Below are 20,707 nucleotides of genomic sequence, written 5' to 3'. Positions count from 1 at the left end.
CAAGTCGAAACTACGCTCGAAAATCCCTTGGAGGTTTCTTGGACAAAATCAAGTCAAACTTCAGACCTCCTGGTTAGTGAGCCATTGCCTCACTCAGTCACCATGACTACCAAGTGAACCCGCGATCAGCCTTACTGAGTCACCATGACTACCAGGTGAACCTACAAGTAGCCTTACTCACTGAGTCACTGTGACTACCATGTGAACCTACGAATAGCCTGACTGAGTCACAGTGACTATCAAGTGAACTTATTGAGACAACATGGCTCCACTGACTTGAAGATGAAATAAATTAAGCACAGCTTCTACATAAATATACCTTTATTGCATAGTTGTACACAAGAATAATTACAAATACATCCAAGAAGATGAATTAAGCCGATGCATTAGGGCGTACAAAATAATATACATTTAACTATGTGCATTTGATTCATGGCCAATTCAACAATACAAATCATCCAGTCCTTTATTATAAGAGAATATCAGAAAGTCTGGATGATCAAAATCTATATAAACCAGCGGCTGCCAGGCAGGATACGCCCACATTTTCGAGAGATGGATAGAGAACAAGCTAAGAAGAAAGTGATTTTTCCTACAATCAAGGGCCATAATTCAGGAAATTACAATTCGATATGCGCAAATATCGAAAGGAACCGAGATCTTTGGGTTATAAACTTACATTTCAAGTTTCAACAAAATCGGATAAAAATTGTGACTTCTATAGGGTCCACAACTTTGATATACCCTATTTTTACGCTATTTGAGAACGAAGGGCGGCCATTTTATCTGTCAGTTTTGGGCCGATTTTCACGAAATTTGAACTCAGTCGTCTTTAGGGTGTAACGGTGATATAATAATACGGTTTTTTAAATCGGATAAAAATTATGACCTCTATAGGGTCCACAAGCTAAAAACGCGATTTTTCATACAATCAGGGGCCATGATTCAGGAAGTTAAGGTCCAATAGGCGCGAATATCGAAAGGAACCAAGATCTTTGGGTAATAAACTTATATTTCAAGTTTCAACAAAATCGGATTAAAATTGTGACCTCCATAGTGTCCACAACCTTGATATACCATATTTTTACGCTATTTGAGAACGAAGGGCGACCATTTAGTCTGTCAGTATTGGGCCGATTTTCAGGAAATTCGAACTCAGCCGTCCTTAGTGTGTAACGGTGATATAATAATACGTTTTTTTAAATCGGATAAAAATTATGACCTCTATAGGGTCCACAAGCTAAAAACGCGATTTTTCGTACAAACAGGGGCCATAATTCAGGAAGTTACGGTCTGTGTGCGCAAATATCGAAAGGAACCGAGATCTTTGGGTTATAAACTTACATTTCAAGTTTCAACAAAATCGGATAAAAATTGTGACCTGTATGGGGTCCACAACCTTGATATACCATATTTTTACGCTATTTGAGAACGAACGGCGGCCATTTTGTCTGTCAATTTTGGGCCGATTTTCAGGAAATTCGAACTCAGCCTTCCTTAGGGTGTAACGGTGATATAATAATAGGTTTTTTTAAATCGGATAAAAATTATGACCTCTATAGGGACCACAAGCTAAAAACGCGATTTTGCGTACAATCAGGGGCCATAATTCAGGAAGTTACGGTCTGATATGCGCGAATATCGAAAGGAACCGAGATCTTTGGGTTATAAACTTACATTTCAAGTTTCAACAAAATCAGATAAAAATTGTGACCTCTATAGGGTCCACAACCTTGATATACCATATTTTTACGCTATTTGAGAACGAACGGCGGCCATTTTGTCTGTCAATTTTGGGCCAATTTTCACGAAATTCAAACCTAGCCATCCTTAGGGTGTAACGGTGATATAATAATACGTTTTTTTAAATCAGATAAAAATTATGACCTCTATAGGGTCCACAAGCTAAAATTGCGATTTTTCGTACAATCAGGGGCCATAATTCAGAAAGTTACAGTCCGATATGCGCGAATATCGAAAGGACCTGAGATCTTTAGGTTATAAAGTTATATTTCAAGTTTCAAATAAATCTGATAAAAATTGTGACCTCTATAGGGTCCACAACCTTGATATACCATATTTTTACGCTATTTGAGACGAACGGCGGTCATTTTGTCTGTCAATTTTGGGCCGATTTTCACGAAATTCGAATTCAGCCATCCTTAGGGTGTAACGGTGATATAATAATACGTTTTTTTAAATCGGATAAAAATTATGACCTCTATTGGGTCCACAAGCTAAAAACGCTAATTTTTGTACAATCAGGGGCCATAATTCAGAAAGTTACGGTCCGATATGCGCGAATATCGAAAGGAACCGAGATCTTTAGGTTATAAACTTACATTTCAAGTTTCAAATAAATCGGATAAAAATTGTGACCTCTATAGGGTCCACAAGCTAAAAACGTAATTTTTCGTACAATCAGGGGCCATAATCCATGAAGTTTCGATCCGATACATGCCAATATAGAAAGCAGCCGAGATCTTTTGGGGATAAACCTATATTTCAAGTTTCGTCAAAATCGGATAAGACTTGTGACCTGTAGAGAGTCCACAAACAATTGTGGACGTCCGGACGGACAGGGGCGACGGCATAATACGTCCACATGAAAATGTGGGCGTATAAAAACCTTGAATGTCTGGAGTACAATAATGTCCTATTCTAGTCAATAGTAAATTTAGCTAGCTACAGTTTTCGTTGAAATCTTTTGATGAGCCTATTTTATATCTAATTGAATCCAAGTCCTTAGATTATTATTCTTAATTAAATGTTAACTAATCATTTTGAATGGGTACATGGATCAATCCATGGCATATTGGATATTTTTCAACAAATACAAATATAATTAAACATTGTAGACATTCATGACATGTGAACACTTAATAAAAAACAACCTCACAGACATACAAAATGAAATGAAATGGGGTTTAATGTCCTACTGTTCTGCTCTGACTGGGCTTATGAAGACATGCGTACACCCTACTCTTGGATCTTAGTCATGATCCAATATAAAGCCCATGCACGTTTATGTATCGGTAAATAAAAACACTGTATTCTTAAAATAATTTAGGTTTTTTTTTTGTGGGGGGTGGGGTGAGGGGATTAAAAATAAACTGGGCATATAAAAATGTATTTTCTGATGAGATATAGATTTATATCATGACTAATTTAGATCAAGTTTCATAGGGAAAAAAGGTCTGATGAGATCTCAATATAAGTGGTTTGACATATAGTGAAAATATATTATTACTTATTACATGTAATCTGCTGCCTTGTATACCTGTACATAATATACTTATATACACACTCAAAAATATCCAATTTAAACACACATTATGCAAGAGCTAAATTTGCCTATTGCAGGTCTTTCTTTAGGCCTAAAATGTTTTCTAAATTATTAATTAGACATTAATTAACTTATCCAGGCCATAATCAACTCACGGTGGCATTGGATTTCTCCGATATTAAATTAGATTAAAACAGTTCAGCCATATTTTGATTTAAGCTAAAAATGGAGGAGCGAGACTTAGCTTCGAACAACCAGTACGGTGGTTGAAATTATTGCACATTTCTTGTCAAACCTTCAAAGGCTAATATCTTCATTTTACATAATCTATTTTCGAACTATAATAGCAAGAATGGCTAGTTCTAAATCTTACATAATGTATCTTTAACTTGACAGCTAACATAAAACATAAAAATAAACACAATCATAAATAAGCCAACATCAAAACAAAAATTACTTGTGCTTTTAAACAAACATTTCATTGACTATCATACTGTTGAATGTCTGACATTATTACTAATAACAGAGGAATTGAGCAAAATGATGAAAAGAAGAAAGGTTGAAGATAAAAACAATTTGTACAAACTAATTGTTTATGTTCCATAGTATTTATATGTACAATATTAAAGGTTAATCAACATTAATATAGCAGACAGTTTTACTCGTCATACTGCAACTTTAAATATAGCAGATTAGTTTTACTTGTCATACTGCAACTTTAAATCAACTTCTACATGAACTAATATAGCAAATATATGATATTTCTATATCACCTTTCATTTAAATATTAACAATCTCTTAAAAATACAAATTTTATTTCATTAATTATAATTCAAATATTTATAATGAGTTTAATTAAACTTGTATGTTTAGCTGCTGAAAATGTATCGAGAATTTTGGGAAATACCAGTAGAACAGCAAAAACAAAATAAAAGTTCAATATATCGTGGACATCAAACAGTTAATGAAATAAAATTTAATATATCAATAAGGACTATAACATTCAAATTAATCATGTTCTTGTGTGATTTGAATCTTGTATTTACAATATTTACAGTGGGTGTGGTCAATTGTTTTATTAATTTGTGTGTAGTATAAGGCACATCTCTATTGGCAGTGAAAAGGAAAATCTTTGGAAAATTGGAAGAACGCAGATAAAAAAAACAACACATAAATACAAAGCAAATTTGATTTGTGATTTGTTACAACTGAAAACTGTAATTACTCTGACAAGTGACGTGAATAAACAGATTTGTTGACAGATGACTTCCTAATTATTCAAATCTAATTTTTAAATTCATACAATAAAATTATATTTTGATAAATCTGCATAAAAATCATACTCATGTATGATGCTACAGTCAGTAATGAATGGCAGAGTATGATGCTACTGTCAGTAATGGTCGGCAGAGTATGATGCTACTGTCAGTAATGGTCAGCAGAATATGATGCTACTGTCAGTAATGAATAGCAGAGTATGATGCTACTGTCAGTTATGGGTGTCAGAGTATAATACTACTGTCAGTAATGAATAGCAGAGTATGATGTTACTGTCGGTAATGAATGGCAGAGTATGATGCTACTGTCAGTAATGGTCGGCAGAGTATTATGCTACTGTCAGTAATGTAGCTTATTATGATTATAGTCATATAATGAATCTTTATCAACATATCTCAATGATCATCATCAACTCTCCAACATCATTTTATGGAAGACTATAAAACAAATAATCAGTTTAGTGTTAATAAACTAAATACCATCAATTCGTAATAAATGTACATTTTACCAGCTATTTAATCATATTCTAGAGTGTCCCATACACTCACAATTTGCACTATTAAAAGTTGAACTTACTTCTGCGAATGTTCAAGCTCAAATGCCGATTTTTAAGGTAATTAAAAAGAAGAGAGGCCAGATGCAGAACGTGTGTTTTATATCTGTTTGTTATAACTCTTCAAATACAATATCATCACTCTATTGAAGACTTGTTGTATCTGGAGATATTTATGGTGTTAAAATATAGGATTGTTTTAACGAGAATATTTTAAATACGTCCACAATATGTCGACCTTGAACTCCGTACTGACTGTATGTGACATCACACCATTGATCTTATATGTGGGAGGTAAGAATCATCCCTTACCCAAGTCAAGAACAACTACTGCAGATTGAATTACTCCCACAATCCACTATCAATGGACATATTATCATGCCATATGTGCTAGAGTAATGATAACGTCGTCGTGTATGAACTAAAATTGCTTTAGGAATATGAACTATCCATATTAGTTATATAGACTCTAATGTTCATGTGGCTGGATCTTTCTACAAACATATTTTATCAAAGTCACCTATATACATTGCACTGAGATTTCTTCTTCACCCAGTAACTTATTTTATACATTGCACTGAGATTTCTTCTTCACCCAGTAACTTATTTTATACATTGCACTGAGATTTCTTCTTCACCCAGTAACTTATTTTGATCTAAGAAGTAAATCTTTTACAAAATCCATCAATGAACCTTTTTCACTTTGATCAGTGGGTAACCTTGTTGAAAGAGATGCCTGAAAACAAGAACAAATCAAAGTTCATAGCACACAATACAACAAATTCAACTAAATCTTACACGGCAATATTCTAGTGATATATATCAATGCTCTGCAAGATGTTTTAATCTTTATCTGAGGGTACGAGATCTTATTTATAACCCAATAATATGGTACAAGATCTTATTTATAACCCAATTAACATTTGTATAATTCTATAAGAACATCCAATGAGACATATTTACCTGTATTTTATGTATATAAGTTTTTGTATCTCTCCATTCCTCTCCATAATCAACTATATCTAGACTACCTTTATAAAACTCTATCAACTTTTTCTGTAAAACAATCATTCAAACTGATGTAAAACGCACAATTGGTGGATACATACTATTTCACATACAATAGAAACATAATTTTATAATAGATTAATAGTTTATCTGATATTACTAATATATCATTTTAAATCCTGTTTATCCACTGATATAAAACTAATACACAGACATTGCTACAGAATAGCAGAGATATCCACTAAGAATCAGAATAGTTTCTATAATAGTAAGTGCAGGAAGACCGCACTACACACAAAAAATCTACAAGATTTTTGATTAGTACAGATTACACGATTTTGTTTAATACTGCTGTATGAAAAAGAAATATTTCTACCTTTTGGTAAAAACATTTTTGTCTCTTCCGACTAATAATTTTTAAAATAACACTATAAACTAATGAGAGTTGCCTGTCCAACAGTTTCCTCCCACTGCTAAAGACCCCTATACACTAGAAAATAATTGTAAATTAGTCTGGAAATGACCTAGCTTCTCTCTCTATAATCTATATGGTATTTATTATTTAAAAGAATTAACAAGAACTTACCATTTCAGATAGTAAATCTTCACTAATAGATTCATTCTGACTGATTGAATATTTCATTAACATTGGTATACCATAATCACTTGGTCGGTTCTAAATCAAACATATCATCATTATCTTTAACACAAATTAGTTTCTTTGTTTTTATTAGTCATTCATACAGTAGTAAACGTAAACATCCGTCTTTGTTTTTTTATCATACAAGATTAAACAAACAGTTTAAATGTTACTGGGTATATATGTTTCTCAGAAATTTATTTTTAGGACGAGTTCTTATGTTTTTAAAATGGTTATTTCAGTTACTTATATTAAAATGTCAATCTAATTGAAATACAGATCTATATTTCGTTTCATTTTTTATACTTTCGATTGCCTACAGTACATGAAGATCTGACCAGTTGTACTGGGCGGTCGAGTCAGGGGTCATACGAGTGGCTTTTGACCCTATGACGTGAGACATTGATTAATCAATCAGCGTTGACATTTCCAGGGGTTTACCCACAGTTCTGTGCAAAGCACGGCAAGAACTCACAGTCACAGACCGTTTCATTGGCTAATTCTTCACATCAACCAGAATGCCTATTATATAACAACTCTTCCAGATCCTAGTGTTGCAAAGACAAGTAAAACGAAATTTTGAACTATAAAAAGAAACGAAATAGGATCTGTGTTATAATCAGATTGATTAAATGAAAGAATCATCTTCAAAATTCTGTCCTTGACTTATCAGTGTGTAAATGGCTTAGCTCCAAAATTCTTATCCAACCTTATGCAAATACATGTTCCCTCACGTAACCTCCAATCAAACAGACTTCATCACTTGTGTTGCCCAAGATGGAAGCTAAAATCATTCGGATACAGATTGTTCTCAGTTAATGCACCTAAACAGTGGGACAATCTACCAGAAATCATTAAATCATCTCCAACTCTCTCTTGTTTTAAATCAAGACTTAAAACCCATCTTTTTGAGAATTGTTATCATGATTAATCAAATTAATTAACTGTATGCGCTGTGAGCATGCCTCTGTGCATGGAGTACTAGCGCTATATAAATGTACATATTATTATTATTTACCTCTGGTGGGGGCATCACCCAGTATGCCTGAACAGCTGAATTATCTTTGATCTTTTTTCTATCATACGGTGCTGATAAACATAGTGAATAGTAATTAATGTGAAATCAAATAGATCTATAGTAGGTTAATACATGATTCATGATGAGATTATTCAACCTATATTTACAGTATTATTATACATATCCTTAATGTAATTAACATATATTTACTATTATTTAATTACAGCCTTATTTACCATACAATTTATACCATAAACAACTTATAGACAACTTATAAACTGCCTGGTTGTAGAAATGTAACATATGACAATGTGAAGATGAGGGTCAGAGTTAACACAACCTTTGACACCACTGTTGCTTTCAAATATAAGAGCCTAATTGTCCTTACCAACAATAAAACCCAGACAAGGGTGATAACTGCTTCCACTTCCTTTCATCTTTAGTTGATACGACATCTGACAACCTATGTCTTTAAGGGAGGGATCAGCTTGACTGTGAGGATGACTATGATACCAACCAACCAATGATAAACCAGCATGTGACATTTGTCGACGGATCTAAATAAAATGATCAATTACAAAGTTAAATGATATACATATTGTTTTAGACGATCTAAAGTAATATCTTGGTATTAAGTATCAACCAACTAAAATCGGAATATAAATACACACCCCTTTCATTGGTGATTTTGAATCATCCTTTGATTTCATTTATAATCATAGAAAAAAATGTTCTTCATGTCCACACTTAGCATTATATCAATGGTTTTATTCATGTCCACACTTAGCATTATATCAATGGTTTTATTCATCATCTTTATACATTAGAGTAGATTGAGCACAAAGCTATTTAAATGGCATAGAACACTGAGGAGAATCTAATTTGCCAGATCAAGAATAAAATAAATGTATATGTACCTACCTCTTCCTCTATAAGAGGAGCTTTATCTTTATCTCCTAGACGACATCTACAAGGATATATCTGTCTAATACTCATATCTATAATGTCAATAATATATCCTGTAAGATTTATATCTTCTCACTAATACCAATAATAATCACAGTAGAAATCTACTACAAGTTTACTATCACCTGCCTATTAGCCAATCAGAGCATTATAACACCGGATTTTAAAAAAAAACTTACGTTGTGATTTAGAATCCCATTTACCACCTAGATAACCAACAACTTCCGAATGAGTCAAATGACAATGATAATCCTTAAATACAAATAGAAATAATGTTAAATACACACTAGATCTTCACTATAGAAATAATGTTAAATACACACTAGATCTTCACTATAAAGCTGAAAAACTCATCCAAACAGATACTCATATAGTTTGGCAAAGTTTCAAAAAGTATTCTCTCAACATCATCTTGACAACATTGAGAGAATACTCTTCCAAATATTAATTATCTAGCTAACGTTAAGAGAATACTCTTCCACTCTTCAAATATTAATTATCTAGCTAACGTTAAGAGAATACTCTTCCACTCTTCAAATATTAATTATCTAGCTAACGTTAAGAGAATACTCTTCCAAATATTATTTATCTAGCTAACGTTGAGAGAATACTCTTCCAAACGTCACCTAAAGAAATCAGTAATTGTTCTTCCATAAGTATGTGTTATAGTTTATTGCTCTATCCACTTACTAAATGCCTCTAAATGATCATCCAGTTACTAATTGCCTCTAAAAGATTATAAAAGTAATGTTCGGGTTCAAAGCCTTCAATATACAGATTACGGGTGACAATGCTTATATTAAATCTGCCATACAGTCAACGACACTATAGTTAAATATACATTATGGGAAATTAGATAAAGAGCTGGCAATTCGCACTATAATAGTTCAAAACTAGATAAAGTAAAGGCAATTTGCTGAAAATTTCAGTCAAATTGATCCACTCTGAACCGAGAATATAGCAATTGAAATTTAGGCCTAGCCTCGATCATCATTACAAAAGTCGGTACGATAAAAAACATTGTCTTGATTATCCATTTTTTGATTTAATCATGAATGAGCGTTGAGCAGCAGATCGGATTACAATCCAGTAAATATCGCAGGCTAGCGATGGCATCGAGAGTTGATTATGGTCTGGATAAGTTAATTAATGTTTAATTCACTAACACTATTTTATGGAATAACAATCACTGGTTTATTAACATGCAACGTTTCGACGATCATACTCTCGTCTTTATCAAGTAAATGATAAGATATATATAAAACATCAAGTATTTATATACAGTATAAGATATATGTAAAACATCAAGTATTTATATACAGTATAAATGATAAGATATATGTAAAACATCAAGTATTTATATACAGTATAAAAAGAAGCCATAAATATAGAGCTTATACATAACTAGATAACGTTATATAAACCAGTGATTGTATATATTATATAACTAGATAACCTTATATAAACCAGTGATTGTATATATTATAAATAGTGTTAGTGTTTTACTCTTCAATTACTAAATGACACTTAAAGAAGATATGTTTAATTGATAGTTTATATAACATTTCAGGCCTAAAGAAACACCTGCGACAGGCAGATTTAGTTCTTTCATAATGTATGTTTAAATCTCAGTATATTCACCAAATGATGAAAACTTATATACTGGGTATGACTTATCATCATACTATTATAGTGTATGACTAGAAACTTACCATGAGTAAAACAGCATTAGATGTTATGGTGATAGTAAATGGTTGTAGTTTACCATAGGAACGGAAGAATTCACATTCTACTAGTGTGTTCGGATCACTGAAATAAAGATAGGTTGCCAGGCTATGCAGCATATGCCGACAGCAGCTAAATCGTCCTAGTAGTCGACAAGGGTTGTTGCATATTTATTCTTTTGTATGTAATGTGAGCATTTAATTAAAAGACACTGATGTTAATTTTATATAGATTGAATGATAATTTTGTTGTTAGAGCTTTTACAAGGTTTAAAAGGGTGAAACAAGGTCCATAACTGTATAAGTTATTAACAGAAATTCAGTAGGCTTCTTCATTTTGCTAATCTGAATAATGCATATGAACTTAATACAGAGCAGTTGATAACTTTTGTCATTAGACCGTTCACAAGGGGTTCTACAAAGTGAAACAAGGGCCATAACTCTAAGGTAATTAACCAATTGCTGAAAATCAACAGGCTTCATCATTTTACTGATCTAAATAATGCATATAAATGTCATATAGATCAGATGAAAATTTTAGTCATTAGAGCATTCACGATTCTAAAAAGTGAGACAAGGCCATAACTCTAGATAAAATTGATGAAATTCAGTAAAATTCTTCGTCTTACTTATTTAAACAACATATATCAATTTCAAAACGATCAGATAATAAATGTAGTCTGTAGAGTGTTCACAAGAAATTGTGGATGACGGGCTGATGGACGGGCGGACAGATGGAAGGTGGCAACAGCAATATATGATCACATTTCCATGAGGGTGTATAAAAACAAATTTGTCAAATGACATTCAAACAAGCCAACAGTGAGGCTGATGTCCCCCACCGATATCCCAAAATAAATAGATGACACATATTAATTAATCGCACATTTATTTTTTTCAAAAGTATCGAGCAATCAAACCATACACTAAGTTTCATCACTCTCTATCAGATAGAATCAAGATTATCTTGTCCCAAACCATAGACAAATGAAATCAATTAGCTCTGCTTAGCATCAGCTTGAAATTTTAATCATTGAACTCTGTCAAGACATTCACCTAATAGACACCTACGCCAAGTTTGAACATTCTACCTCAATTAGAAGGAGAGTTATTGTGTTCCAAAGTCTCAACCAATCAAATTGCTTATCACTCTGCTTACCCTCAGCAAAAAATGTTCATTATCGAACTTAGTCAATGTATTGATGTAATAAAGCTATACACCAAGTGTTCTCACTCTCACTTAATTAGAACTAAAGTTATCGTGTTACAAAGCATCAACCAATCAAACTGCTTATCTCTGCTTACCCTAAGCAGAAAATTCTCATCTTCAAACTCCATCAAGGCATTCACCTAATAGACACCTATGCCAAATGTGAACATTCTGGTTCAATTAGCAGGAGAATTATGGTGTTCCAAAGTCTCGGCCAATCAAATTGCTTATCGCTCTGCTTACCCTGAGCAGAAAATGTTCATTATTGAACTTAGTCAAGGTATTGATGTAATGAAACTATACACCAAGTTTCATCACTCTCACTTAATTAGAACTAAAGTTATCGTATCCCAAAGCATCAACCAATCAAATTGCTTATCTCTGCTAACCCTAAGCAGAAAATGCTCATCTTTGAACTCCATCAAGGCATTGACTTAATCAACACCTACACCAAGTTTGAACATTCTGGCTTAATTCGAAGGAGAGTTATTGTGTTCCAAAGTCTCAGCAAACAAATTGCTTATCGCTCCGCTTACCCTGAGCAGAAAATGCTCATTATCGAACTTGGTCAAGGTATTGATGTAATGAAACTATACACAAAGTTTCATCACTCTCACTTAATTAGAACTAAAGTTATCGTGTTACAAAGCATCAACCAATCAAATTGCTTATCTCTGCTTACCCTAAGCAGAAAATGCTCATCTTCGAACTCCATCAAGGCATTGGCCTAATAAACACCTACACCAAGTTTGAACATTTTAGCTCAAATAGAAAGAGTTATTGTGTCCCAAAAAGTGTGACAGACAGACAGACAGACGAACCCATTTTAATAGTCCCCTGCCTCCTTCGAAAGACGGGGGACAATAAAATGTAATTTTCATCAGCACTGTATTTATGCCAAATGAAATTACTTCTTACCAAATCAGTTCAATCACCAACATGCCAAATGTTAAATATAGATTTTAAGACCAAACACAACCAATTTGGTAAAAAAATTATTTCAAATAGATCAATTCAACCTCAGTTGTGGACGTTCAAAGTTTACACTGGTTTTCATTGATTTCAGACCAGGGCTCACACTGTCGGTCGCCAAAGTCGCAATTTGCGATAAAAATATGAAAGTGGCAATAAAAAATTAATTTTGGCGATAATGTTTTTCGGTACTGGCGATTCTTTTTGAGAACTGGCGGAAAAAATAAAAAAATTCTAATCGTATTTATCCTGGATTAACCATTATTGAGTGTCAATCACATGGCGGGATACTATAAATTAATCAACTGGCCGAAAATCTGGATCGCGCCAATGAGTAATACTAATCAGTTGTCTTGGATTAATGATTAGTTGATTGATAATTGCCAATGATATATATAAAGCCTATTTCATTTCATTTCCTAATGATTAATTCAAGCTGTGATTATTTGATGTTTCGTTTCCTCTTAAAAAACAATAGTAATACATGTAATCAAAATGGCCGAAAGTTCATTGCGAAGAGAATTAAATATTTTGATAGCTGAATTCGTTTACAGTGGCTTCATATACGGTATGTAAAACTACAAGCATGTCTATTGGATATCATTATTTCAAATTATATTATCACCACTGGTCGAAAACGTAAGAATGAGTTGAATAGTGATAATTCCTGAGCGAGAAAAAAAGTTTGACATTTTTAACATATTACCGTTGACAAAATGCTCTAAAAGTTAATGACGGGTATATTTTAAGCATCTCTTAACAAATATAATTGAAATTTATTCCATCCTATCAAGGATTCAGATTCTGATACCTTTCCGGTACCTGAAAATAACAATAGGCCCATTGTGCAATGCAATACTGTAAATACTGAAAATAGGTAATCCTTGGATGAGATTTGACGTGTAAATACTGAAAATATATTATACAGTACGGTGTTCAAATAGACTAAATTCACCAAAAATAAAATCTGATCATATTAAATCATTTTTACCACACATTTTTGGCAGATAAAATATTCCAGTTGGCAGAAAAATATATGAACATTTTTTTATATAAAAATTATCATCTACTTTGGCGGAAAAAAATTGAAAGCCAGTGTGAGCCCTGTTTCAGACTGCCATCTATATATGTATCTGAGACAAATAATGTTATAATAATACAGTTATTTGTGTTGTATTAGCCACCTATTCCTAATGAAGGTTTTAAATAATGCATGAAAATAGTACAATTACCAATATCAACAATGTACTTACATGTCAAGACTTCTCTTTCCAATACTTTCATATTTCACTGACGGTTTCGCTCCATTTTTATCAAACGTAAAACATTTTCTTTCTGTTATAACATTCTTATTCTCATCAGACTCATGATGTAAAGATAAATTTAAAGCTGCAATTGTTATAAAGTTATAAATAAAATTTCCATAAAATGAATACAGTTTTGTGATCTAAGGGGAGATAATACGACTCCAGGGTCATTGGAGGGGTTCATTCTCACCCAGCTCAAAACTTAAATAATCATGTTAGCGTGACTAAGGTGTTAATTGGAATTTCTAAAGAAGGATTAGCTGTAGTCTGTTTCACATTGGGCACTGTTTATTTCATTAGGTTAAACCTAATAGTAAAACAAAATCACTTGATAATGTTTTATTCAACATTTATTATAGTAAAACATGTTTATTTTAACACTTTTAATGTAAATGGAAAAACTTAATATAAAAAATAAATAACTAAATAGCACTATGAAATGAGCATCAACATTAAATATATATTTCATATGGGCAAGTAAACATTTCATACTTTTTACTCTAAATGGACAAGATGAGATACCGCATCTACATAAAGCATGATGTCTCTTTGACCATTTCGGAACTGATCTTTCAATGCTTGAAGTCTCTCTTCTAGTTCACGGTAGGCTTTCTTCTTTGGCCTGGAAATGCCGTTAGCACTGAGCTGTACAATTCTTATTTCAGTCAGCGTTTGCTCTCTTTTCAGCACAGTAACAAGTTTATAGATATTCGGATGGGGATGGCCAACAAGCTTATTTAATTTGCTGTGCCAGCCCTTTACTTTGTAAAAAATCACTCATTAAACACAGTTCACATGACACTTATTAAACACAGTTCACATGACACTTATTAAACGGTTAATCCATATCTAATTAGGTGAACACATTTCAGCTACAGACCATAATGCCCCAGCCCTAAACCCTTAATCAATATTTTGAGCTGGATGAGAACACCCCTTTGGAGGTAGATCACAATTAAATTTCACCATATAAAAAACAGCTGGCATTATCTTGCAATAATTAATTTGTTTATTAGTCAATTAGGGCATATCGTTTGATTTTTCTGGTCATACCTTAAAATAAAACAAGCAAACAGTGAAGCTGATGTCCCCCGCCGAAATCCCAAAATAAATAGATGACACATATTAATTAATCGCACATTTATTTTTTTCAAAAGTATCGAGCAATCAAACTATACACTAAGTTTCATCTCTCTATATCAGACAGAATCAAGCTTATCTTGTCCCAAAGCATTGACCAATGAAACTGCTTAGCTCTGCTTAGCTTTAGCTCGAAATGTTAATCATTGAACTCAGTCAAGACATTCACCTAATGAACATCTACATCAAGTTTAAACATTCTAGTACATCTAGAGTTGTTATGTTCCAAAGTCTTGACCAATCAAATTGTGAGTCTCTCTTTAGCCTAAGCAGAAAATTCTCACCAATGAACTTAGCTATGGTAATGATATAATGAAACTATATTAAGAGTTTCATCACTCTCAATTCATTATAACCAAAGTTATCGTGTCCCAAAGAATCAACCAATCAGATTGCTTATCTCTGCTTACCCTAAGCAGAAAATGCTCATCTTCAAACTCCATCAAGGCATTGACCTAATGAAGGCCTACACCAAGTTTAAAAAATTTACCTCAATAAGTAGGAGAGTTATAGTGTTTCAAAGTCTCGGCCAATCAAATTGCTTATCGCTCTGCTTACCCTAAACACAAAATGCTCATCTTTGAACTCCATCAAGGCATTGACCTAATAAACACCTACACCACGTTTGAACATTCTAGCTCAATTAGAAAGAGAGTTATTGTGTCCCAAAAAGTGTGACGGACAGACAGACGGACGAACCCATTTTAATAGTCCCCTGCTTTCTTCGAAAGGCGGGGGACAATAAATTAGACAGTCATACAGTTGACCCAGTTATACTGAAGGGAATCTATTTTTAACCTACTTACCTTCCTCTTGAATTTCATCACAATAAAGATTAAAAAATGGCCTGCAAAATATAAAATAACACTTCTTTCAATTCAGTTCCATAATTTGGGCCGTATGTACATGAGCTGGTCCAAGCAGAATCAATCTATAAAAAAGAACTTTAAGGGCAAACCTTTCTTGTGTCCTCTAAATTGGTTGGTCCCCATCCCATACAAGAAATTCTGGATTCCATGCTTGAGGCACTTTAGCTTTTTGGATTTCATGATTACTTTAAGTATTAATATAAGTAAAATAGTATTGCTACTCTAAACCACCCTCAAATAGCTTCAGGTAAAGTGTTCTACCAAATAGCTTCAGGTAAAGTGTTCTACCAAATAGCTTCAGGTAAAGTGTTTTATCAAATAGTTTCAGGTAAAGTGTTCTATCAAATAGCTTCAGATAAAGTGTTCTATCAAATCCATTTATTGTTGGTAACCGGACATTATTTAGTGGTTATAACTTGTTTTAAAGTGCAAATATATGAGATGAAACCTACTTCTTTATTGCTGTATTGTTACCATTATAAGTAGTTAATGGTGAACTTGTTGATCGAGGTGAATCAATAAAACGTGAATCAGATCTGGAATCATCAAAACCTCTCGGTGTTGATACACGACTTCCATTCTCACCATGACCATTTTCACCTGATACTGATGCTGGTGACTATAATATCAATATTCAAAATAAACACTACCATCCACTTATCTCATAAAACTTTCTTCAACAAATACAAGTATTATCTGTTTGATTTTTAAAATTAAGAAAAAGGAATTAGTTAAAATGACAGAATGTAATACTACAGTTGAGTGACTACATGTATATGATGAATAGATGATTACCGATCGATTATTGCTATATGGACTGTGTGGTCTCTGTTTACGACACCAAATAGATTTCCATGTATCTAGTTTTTTACCACCATATTTTACCTAAAAGACATAAACAATTCAATGAGCATTTACAGTTTTAAAATTCAATAATAATAATTTAGACTAAAACTCTAAATCATCAGTTATAGTTATAATATATTTTTGTAGTTTTGCTGAAATCCAGCAACAGAGGGACCAGTACAGTGGTTTAATACAGCTATGTGAACTTATCAAACAATAATTAAACTTACTGAAGCCCAACCACAACCAGACTTTTTATCTGGGTTTACTATACGTTTACAATGTGTCGCCCAGGCACTTGGTGTATTATATAAATTATCATGGGTTTTTATTTTTCCATTATCTAAGAGGTCAGCTACAAACTGTCTTCCCTGAAGAGAAAGAAAATATATTTATGGCTGTTACGATTTTCTCAGATATCAAAAAGATACCGGAATAAATGTTCACGTATCTGTAGAAATTAATGACAAATGACAAATCCAGCATCAAAAATTTATTAGCTAGGTAAATTTCCTCAAATAAATGACATGCAAGAAGTATACTATGTCTCCTGCACAACACTTGTGACTATTAATTACAGACAAATGGTCGAATAGTTTAGAGTTGAAGATAAAATCATCATAAGAAACAAGGAGTTAGCCTCACATGTGAATTATGAACGACATTAAATATGGAAATCTAACTCTTTTATAGACTTTCTGTAAAAAAGATCTTTCAAAATCATGTTTTAGAGAGTAGTAATGAGGATGGGTGAGACATACCAAATAATCAATACTGAGAACTCTTTTCCCTGGTTTTATCATTCCATCTGACATCAACATTGATAACGTAACACCACGACTTTTATTCAGAGCATACCAACGTTTCTCGTGAGATGAAATTGATGACTCTTCATCCGAGGTTCCAGCATCATCTTCTTCATCATATTTCATGATGATATCTTGTGATATATTACTACTATCCTCTACAAGTTCTGCAGCTGAATAATAATTTATTGTGTGCTGTTTAGTATAATCTTTTATGATTTATTATTGTATCAAGGATATGGTATCAGATTTGAGGAGTCAGATCAAAGAACAGGCTGTGATATAGGCTACATACTTTAAATACATTATTAATGCTGATAAAAATAAATGTGTACCATGTCACGAAAAAATTGTCTTAGAATCATCTATTTTATAAAATCAACGAGCCCATGTTTGATTAAATTACATTAATCATTACATTAACTGCAGACAATGGAAAACTATTAAAACAATTAAAAGATACCCATAACAAAATGATCTCAAGCCAATCTTGACCGATCAAATTGCTTATCGCTCCTTAGCCTAAGCAGAAAATTCTCATCATCGAACTTAGTCAATGTACTGATATAAGAAATCTTTACTCAGAGTTTCATCGGTATCACCCAATTAGAACCAAAAATAACCATCATTAAACAAAACTAACAATCCCCTAATAACATAATCATCTGAACATATTTTCAACTAATCATCCTATCCAATTAAAATGTTCTTTGGTAATCTCTTTGAAGATGGCTACATAGGATAAGTGGTGATTAACTAGTAATGAATCTCTAATTAGGTACTTTACACCCCTCTAATCTGATTAGGCAAATCTGGGCTCGACATAAATCATTTGTATTTTTTTTTTTTTACCTAAGGTAAAATATATGGCGGTAAATACCCCATTTATACCAGGCAATGTCATGCACTCTCTTTGAGTCTATAAATAGCCATTGCACGTGAAATTCTCTATCAAATATTACAGCTGTAAAAAATCTATTGTTGACGATTCTGAATAGCAGTAATATTTAGCTTTTTGGTTATTACAGCAGCTTTAGAAATTCTGTTCGTTTTATTTTTTAAATTGTTTTATCATTAACTATACCGTTAGGAGCGGCATCTTTTCGTTTAGTACAATCTACACTGGATCCTAATGTTTTTAAAAATTACAGGCCAGTCTCTAACTTAAGTTTTATTTCTAAAATATTGGAGAAACGTATTGCTTCTCAGATAAAGGCCCATCTAGATGATAACTGTTTGTTTGAACCATTTCAAAGTGCTTATAAACAATTTCACAGTACCGAAACAGCTTTAACCCGGGTTTCAAATGATATTTTAATGGAAATTAATAATAGAAAATGTACATTTTTAATTTTATTAGATTTATCTGCTGCTTTCGACACGGTGGACCCTTCCATTCTTCTACGTAGACTTCAATTTAAATTCGGTATTTGTGGCTCTGCATTAAATCTTTTAGAGAGCTATCTTGTGGGTAGAAAACAGTGTATTTTAGTTAATTGCAAATCGTCGTCTGAATCTGTTTTGTCATCTGGGGTTCCCCAAGGTTCTGTTCTTGGTCCGATTTTATTTACCCTCTATACGTCACCATGAGGAGATATTGTCAGAAAATATGGTCTCAGCTTTCATTTGTATGCCGATGATACTCAATTATATATTTCATTTACACCTAATTGTCCATCTTCTTTCAATTTATCAAAATTGCAACTTGAGAACTGTATTAGTGAAATTAGAAAATGGATGTCAAAGAACTTTCTAAAATTGAATGATGATAAAACCGAATAGTTGTTATTAGGCTCAAGGCATCAATTAAGTAAATCTGCACAAGATAACCCCCCTGTTGTAATTGGTAATTGTGATATATTTTCATCTTATTCTGCTCGTAATATTGGCGCTATCTTTGATAGTTTTATGCTTATGGGAGCTAAAGTAAATAATATTTGTAAATTGTGCTATTTTAATATTAGAAATATAGGTAAAATACGTAAATGTGTAACTGTAGAGGCCACTAAGTCACTTGTTAATTCTCTGGTCACTTCTCGATTAGATAACTTTAATTCACTTTTAGTTGGTTTACCTTTAAAGCTTATAGATAAATTACAAAAAGTACAGAATACTGCGGCTAGACTTGTTACTTTAACTAAGAAATGTGACCACATAACTCCTGTTTTATATAATTTACACTGGTTACCTGTTAAATATCGAATTGATTTTAAGATTTTATTACTTACTTTTAAATGTTTAAATAATTTAGCTCCTGTTTACCTCTCAGATCTTTTAGAACTTTATACACCTGGCCGAACATTAAGTACATCAGATAAACTACTTTTAAAGCCCAAAACTGTTCAACTAGTCTCTTATGGTCAGCGCTCTTTTTATGGAATAATCTACCATTTAGTTTAAGATATTGTACATCTCTATATTCTTTTAAAAAACAACTTAAAACACATTTATTTAATCAGGCTTTTAACTGACTCTGTATACAATCGTTAACATGCCCATAATCTTGTTGTTTATGTGTGATTTACATTGTCACTTTGTAAAGTGCCCCTGAACATGTTATATGAAAGGGTGCACTATAAATATGCTGTAATAATAATAATAATAATAATGTGTCAGTCTATTATTTATCGATGGTTAAATGGTCATAACTTAGTACAACGAACAATCGAACATGGCCATTTATTTAGTGACTATAAATGTGCCAAACAGATTTAAGGATTGGTATATATATAAATATTGTAGTGTAATTGTTGAGCTATTTGAAGATATTTATTTATGGTGGGGTACCCTACTAATAGTCTCAGACCACGTATGGCAGAATTTTTTAAAATTTAATTTTGTTGTACTCCTCTCTCTAGTGACTAGTCTCCTCAACTCAAAAATTGAGGATTCTGACAACCTTGACAATAAAAAGGTGAACCTGTGTCCACAACTATAAATTCAAAATTTACATGCAATTGAAGCTCCTATCGAGATAACGTTATTTACCCATTTTATTTTGATTCAATATTTTTACAAGTTGTGCACTTTTTGACGTCTTTGTTTACATGTGCTTCCTGTAGGCGACAAATGTTTATATCGTGA

General features: G+C 32.6%; 1 protein-coding gene across 1 annotated transcript; it reads right to left on the bottom strand.

Moving 5' to 3' along the window:
* Positions 1 to 303: 303 nt before the first annotated feature.
* LOC126832532 (MPN domain-containing protein) lies at positions 304 to 20,690 on the bottom strand. The gene is made up of 15 exons (XM_050563353.2): positions 20,612 to 20,690; positions 17,579 to 17,796; positions 17,048 to 17,188; positions 16,767 to 16,856; positions 16,424 to 16,590; positions 15,909 to 15,949; positions 13,909 to 14,044; positions 10,462 to 10,558; positions 8,929 to 9,001; positions 8,705 to 8,781; positions 8,172 to 8,340; positions 7,784 to 7,854; positions 6,712 to 6,801; positions 6,081 to 6,173; positions 304 to 5,853 (listed from the first exon to the last, which is right to left on the bottom strand). Exons 1-15 carry the CDS (start codon positions 20,613 to 20,615, stop codon positions 5,764 to 5,766), a joined length of 1,557 nt encoding a protein of 518 aa, XP_050419310.1. The 5' UTR covers positions 20,616 to 20,690; the 3' UTR covers positions 304 to 5,763.
* Between the last annotated feature and the right edge of the window lie 17 nt (positions 20,691 to 20,707).

This window comes from Patella vulgata, chromosome 9 (genome assembly GCF_932274485.2).
Source record: "Patella vulgata chromosome 9, xgPatVulg1.2, whole genome shotgun sequence".
In the NCBI taxonomy this organism is placed as follows: Eukaryota; Metazoa; Mollusca; class Gastropoda; family Patellidae; genus Patella; species Patella vulgata.
Note: the sequence above shows the minus strand (reverse complement) of the source record. Positions and strands in the feature narration are given on the sequence as shown.

Bases quoted from the DNA above. Each gene is read 5' to 3' on its own strand.
- LOC126832532 (XM_050563353.2), bottom strand. The intron at 16,591-16,766 runs GTAATCATCTAT...TTGATATTATAG, and splicing joins CATATAGCAATAATCGATCG to TCACCAGCATCAGTATCAGG. The intron at 5,854-6,080 runs GTAAATATGTCT...TCTTGTTTTCAG, and splicing joins CTTATATACATAAAATACAG to GCATCTCTTTCAACAAGGTT.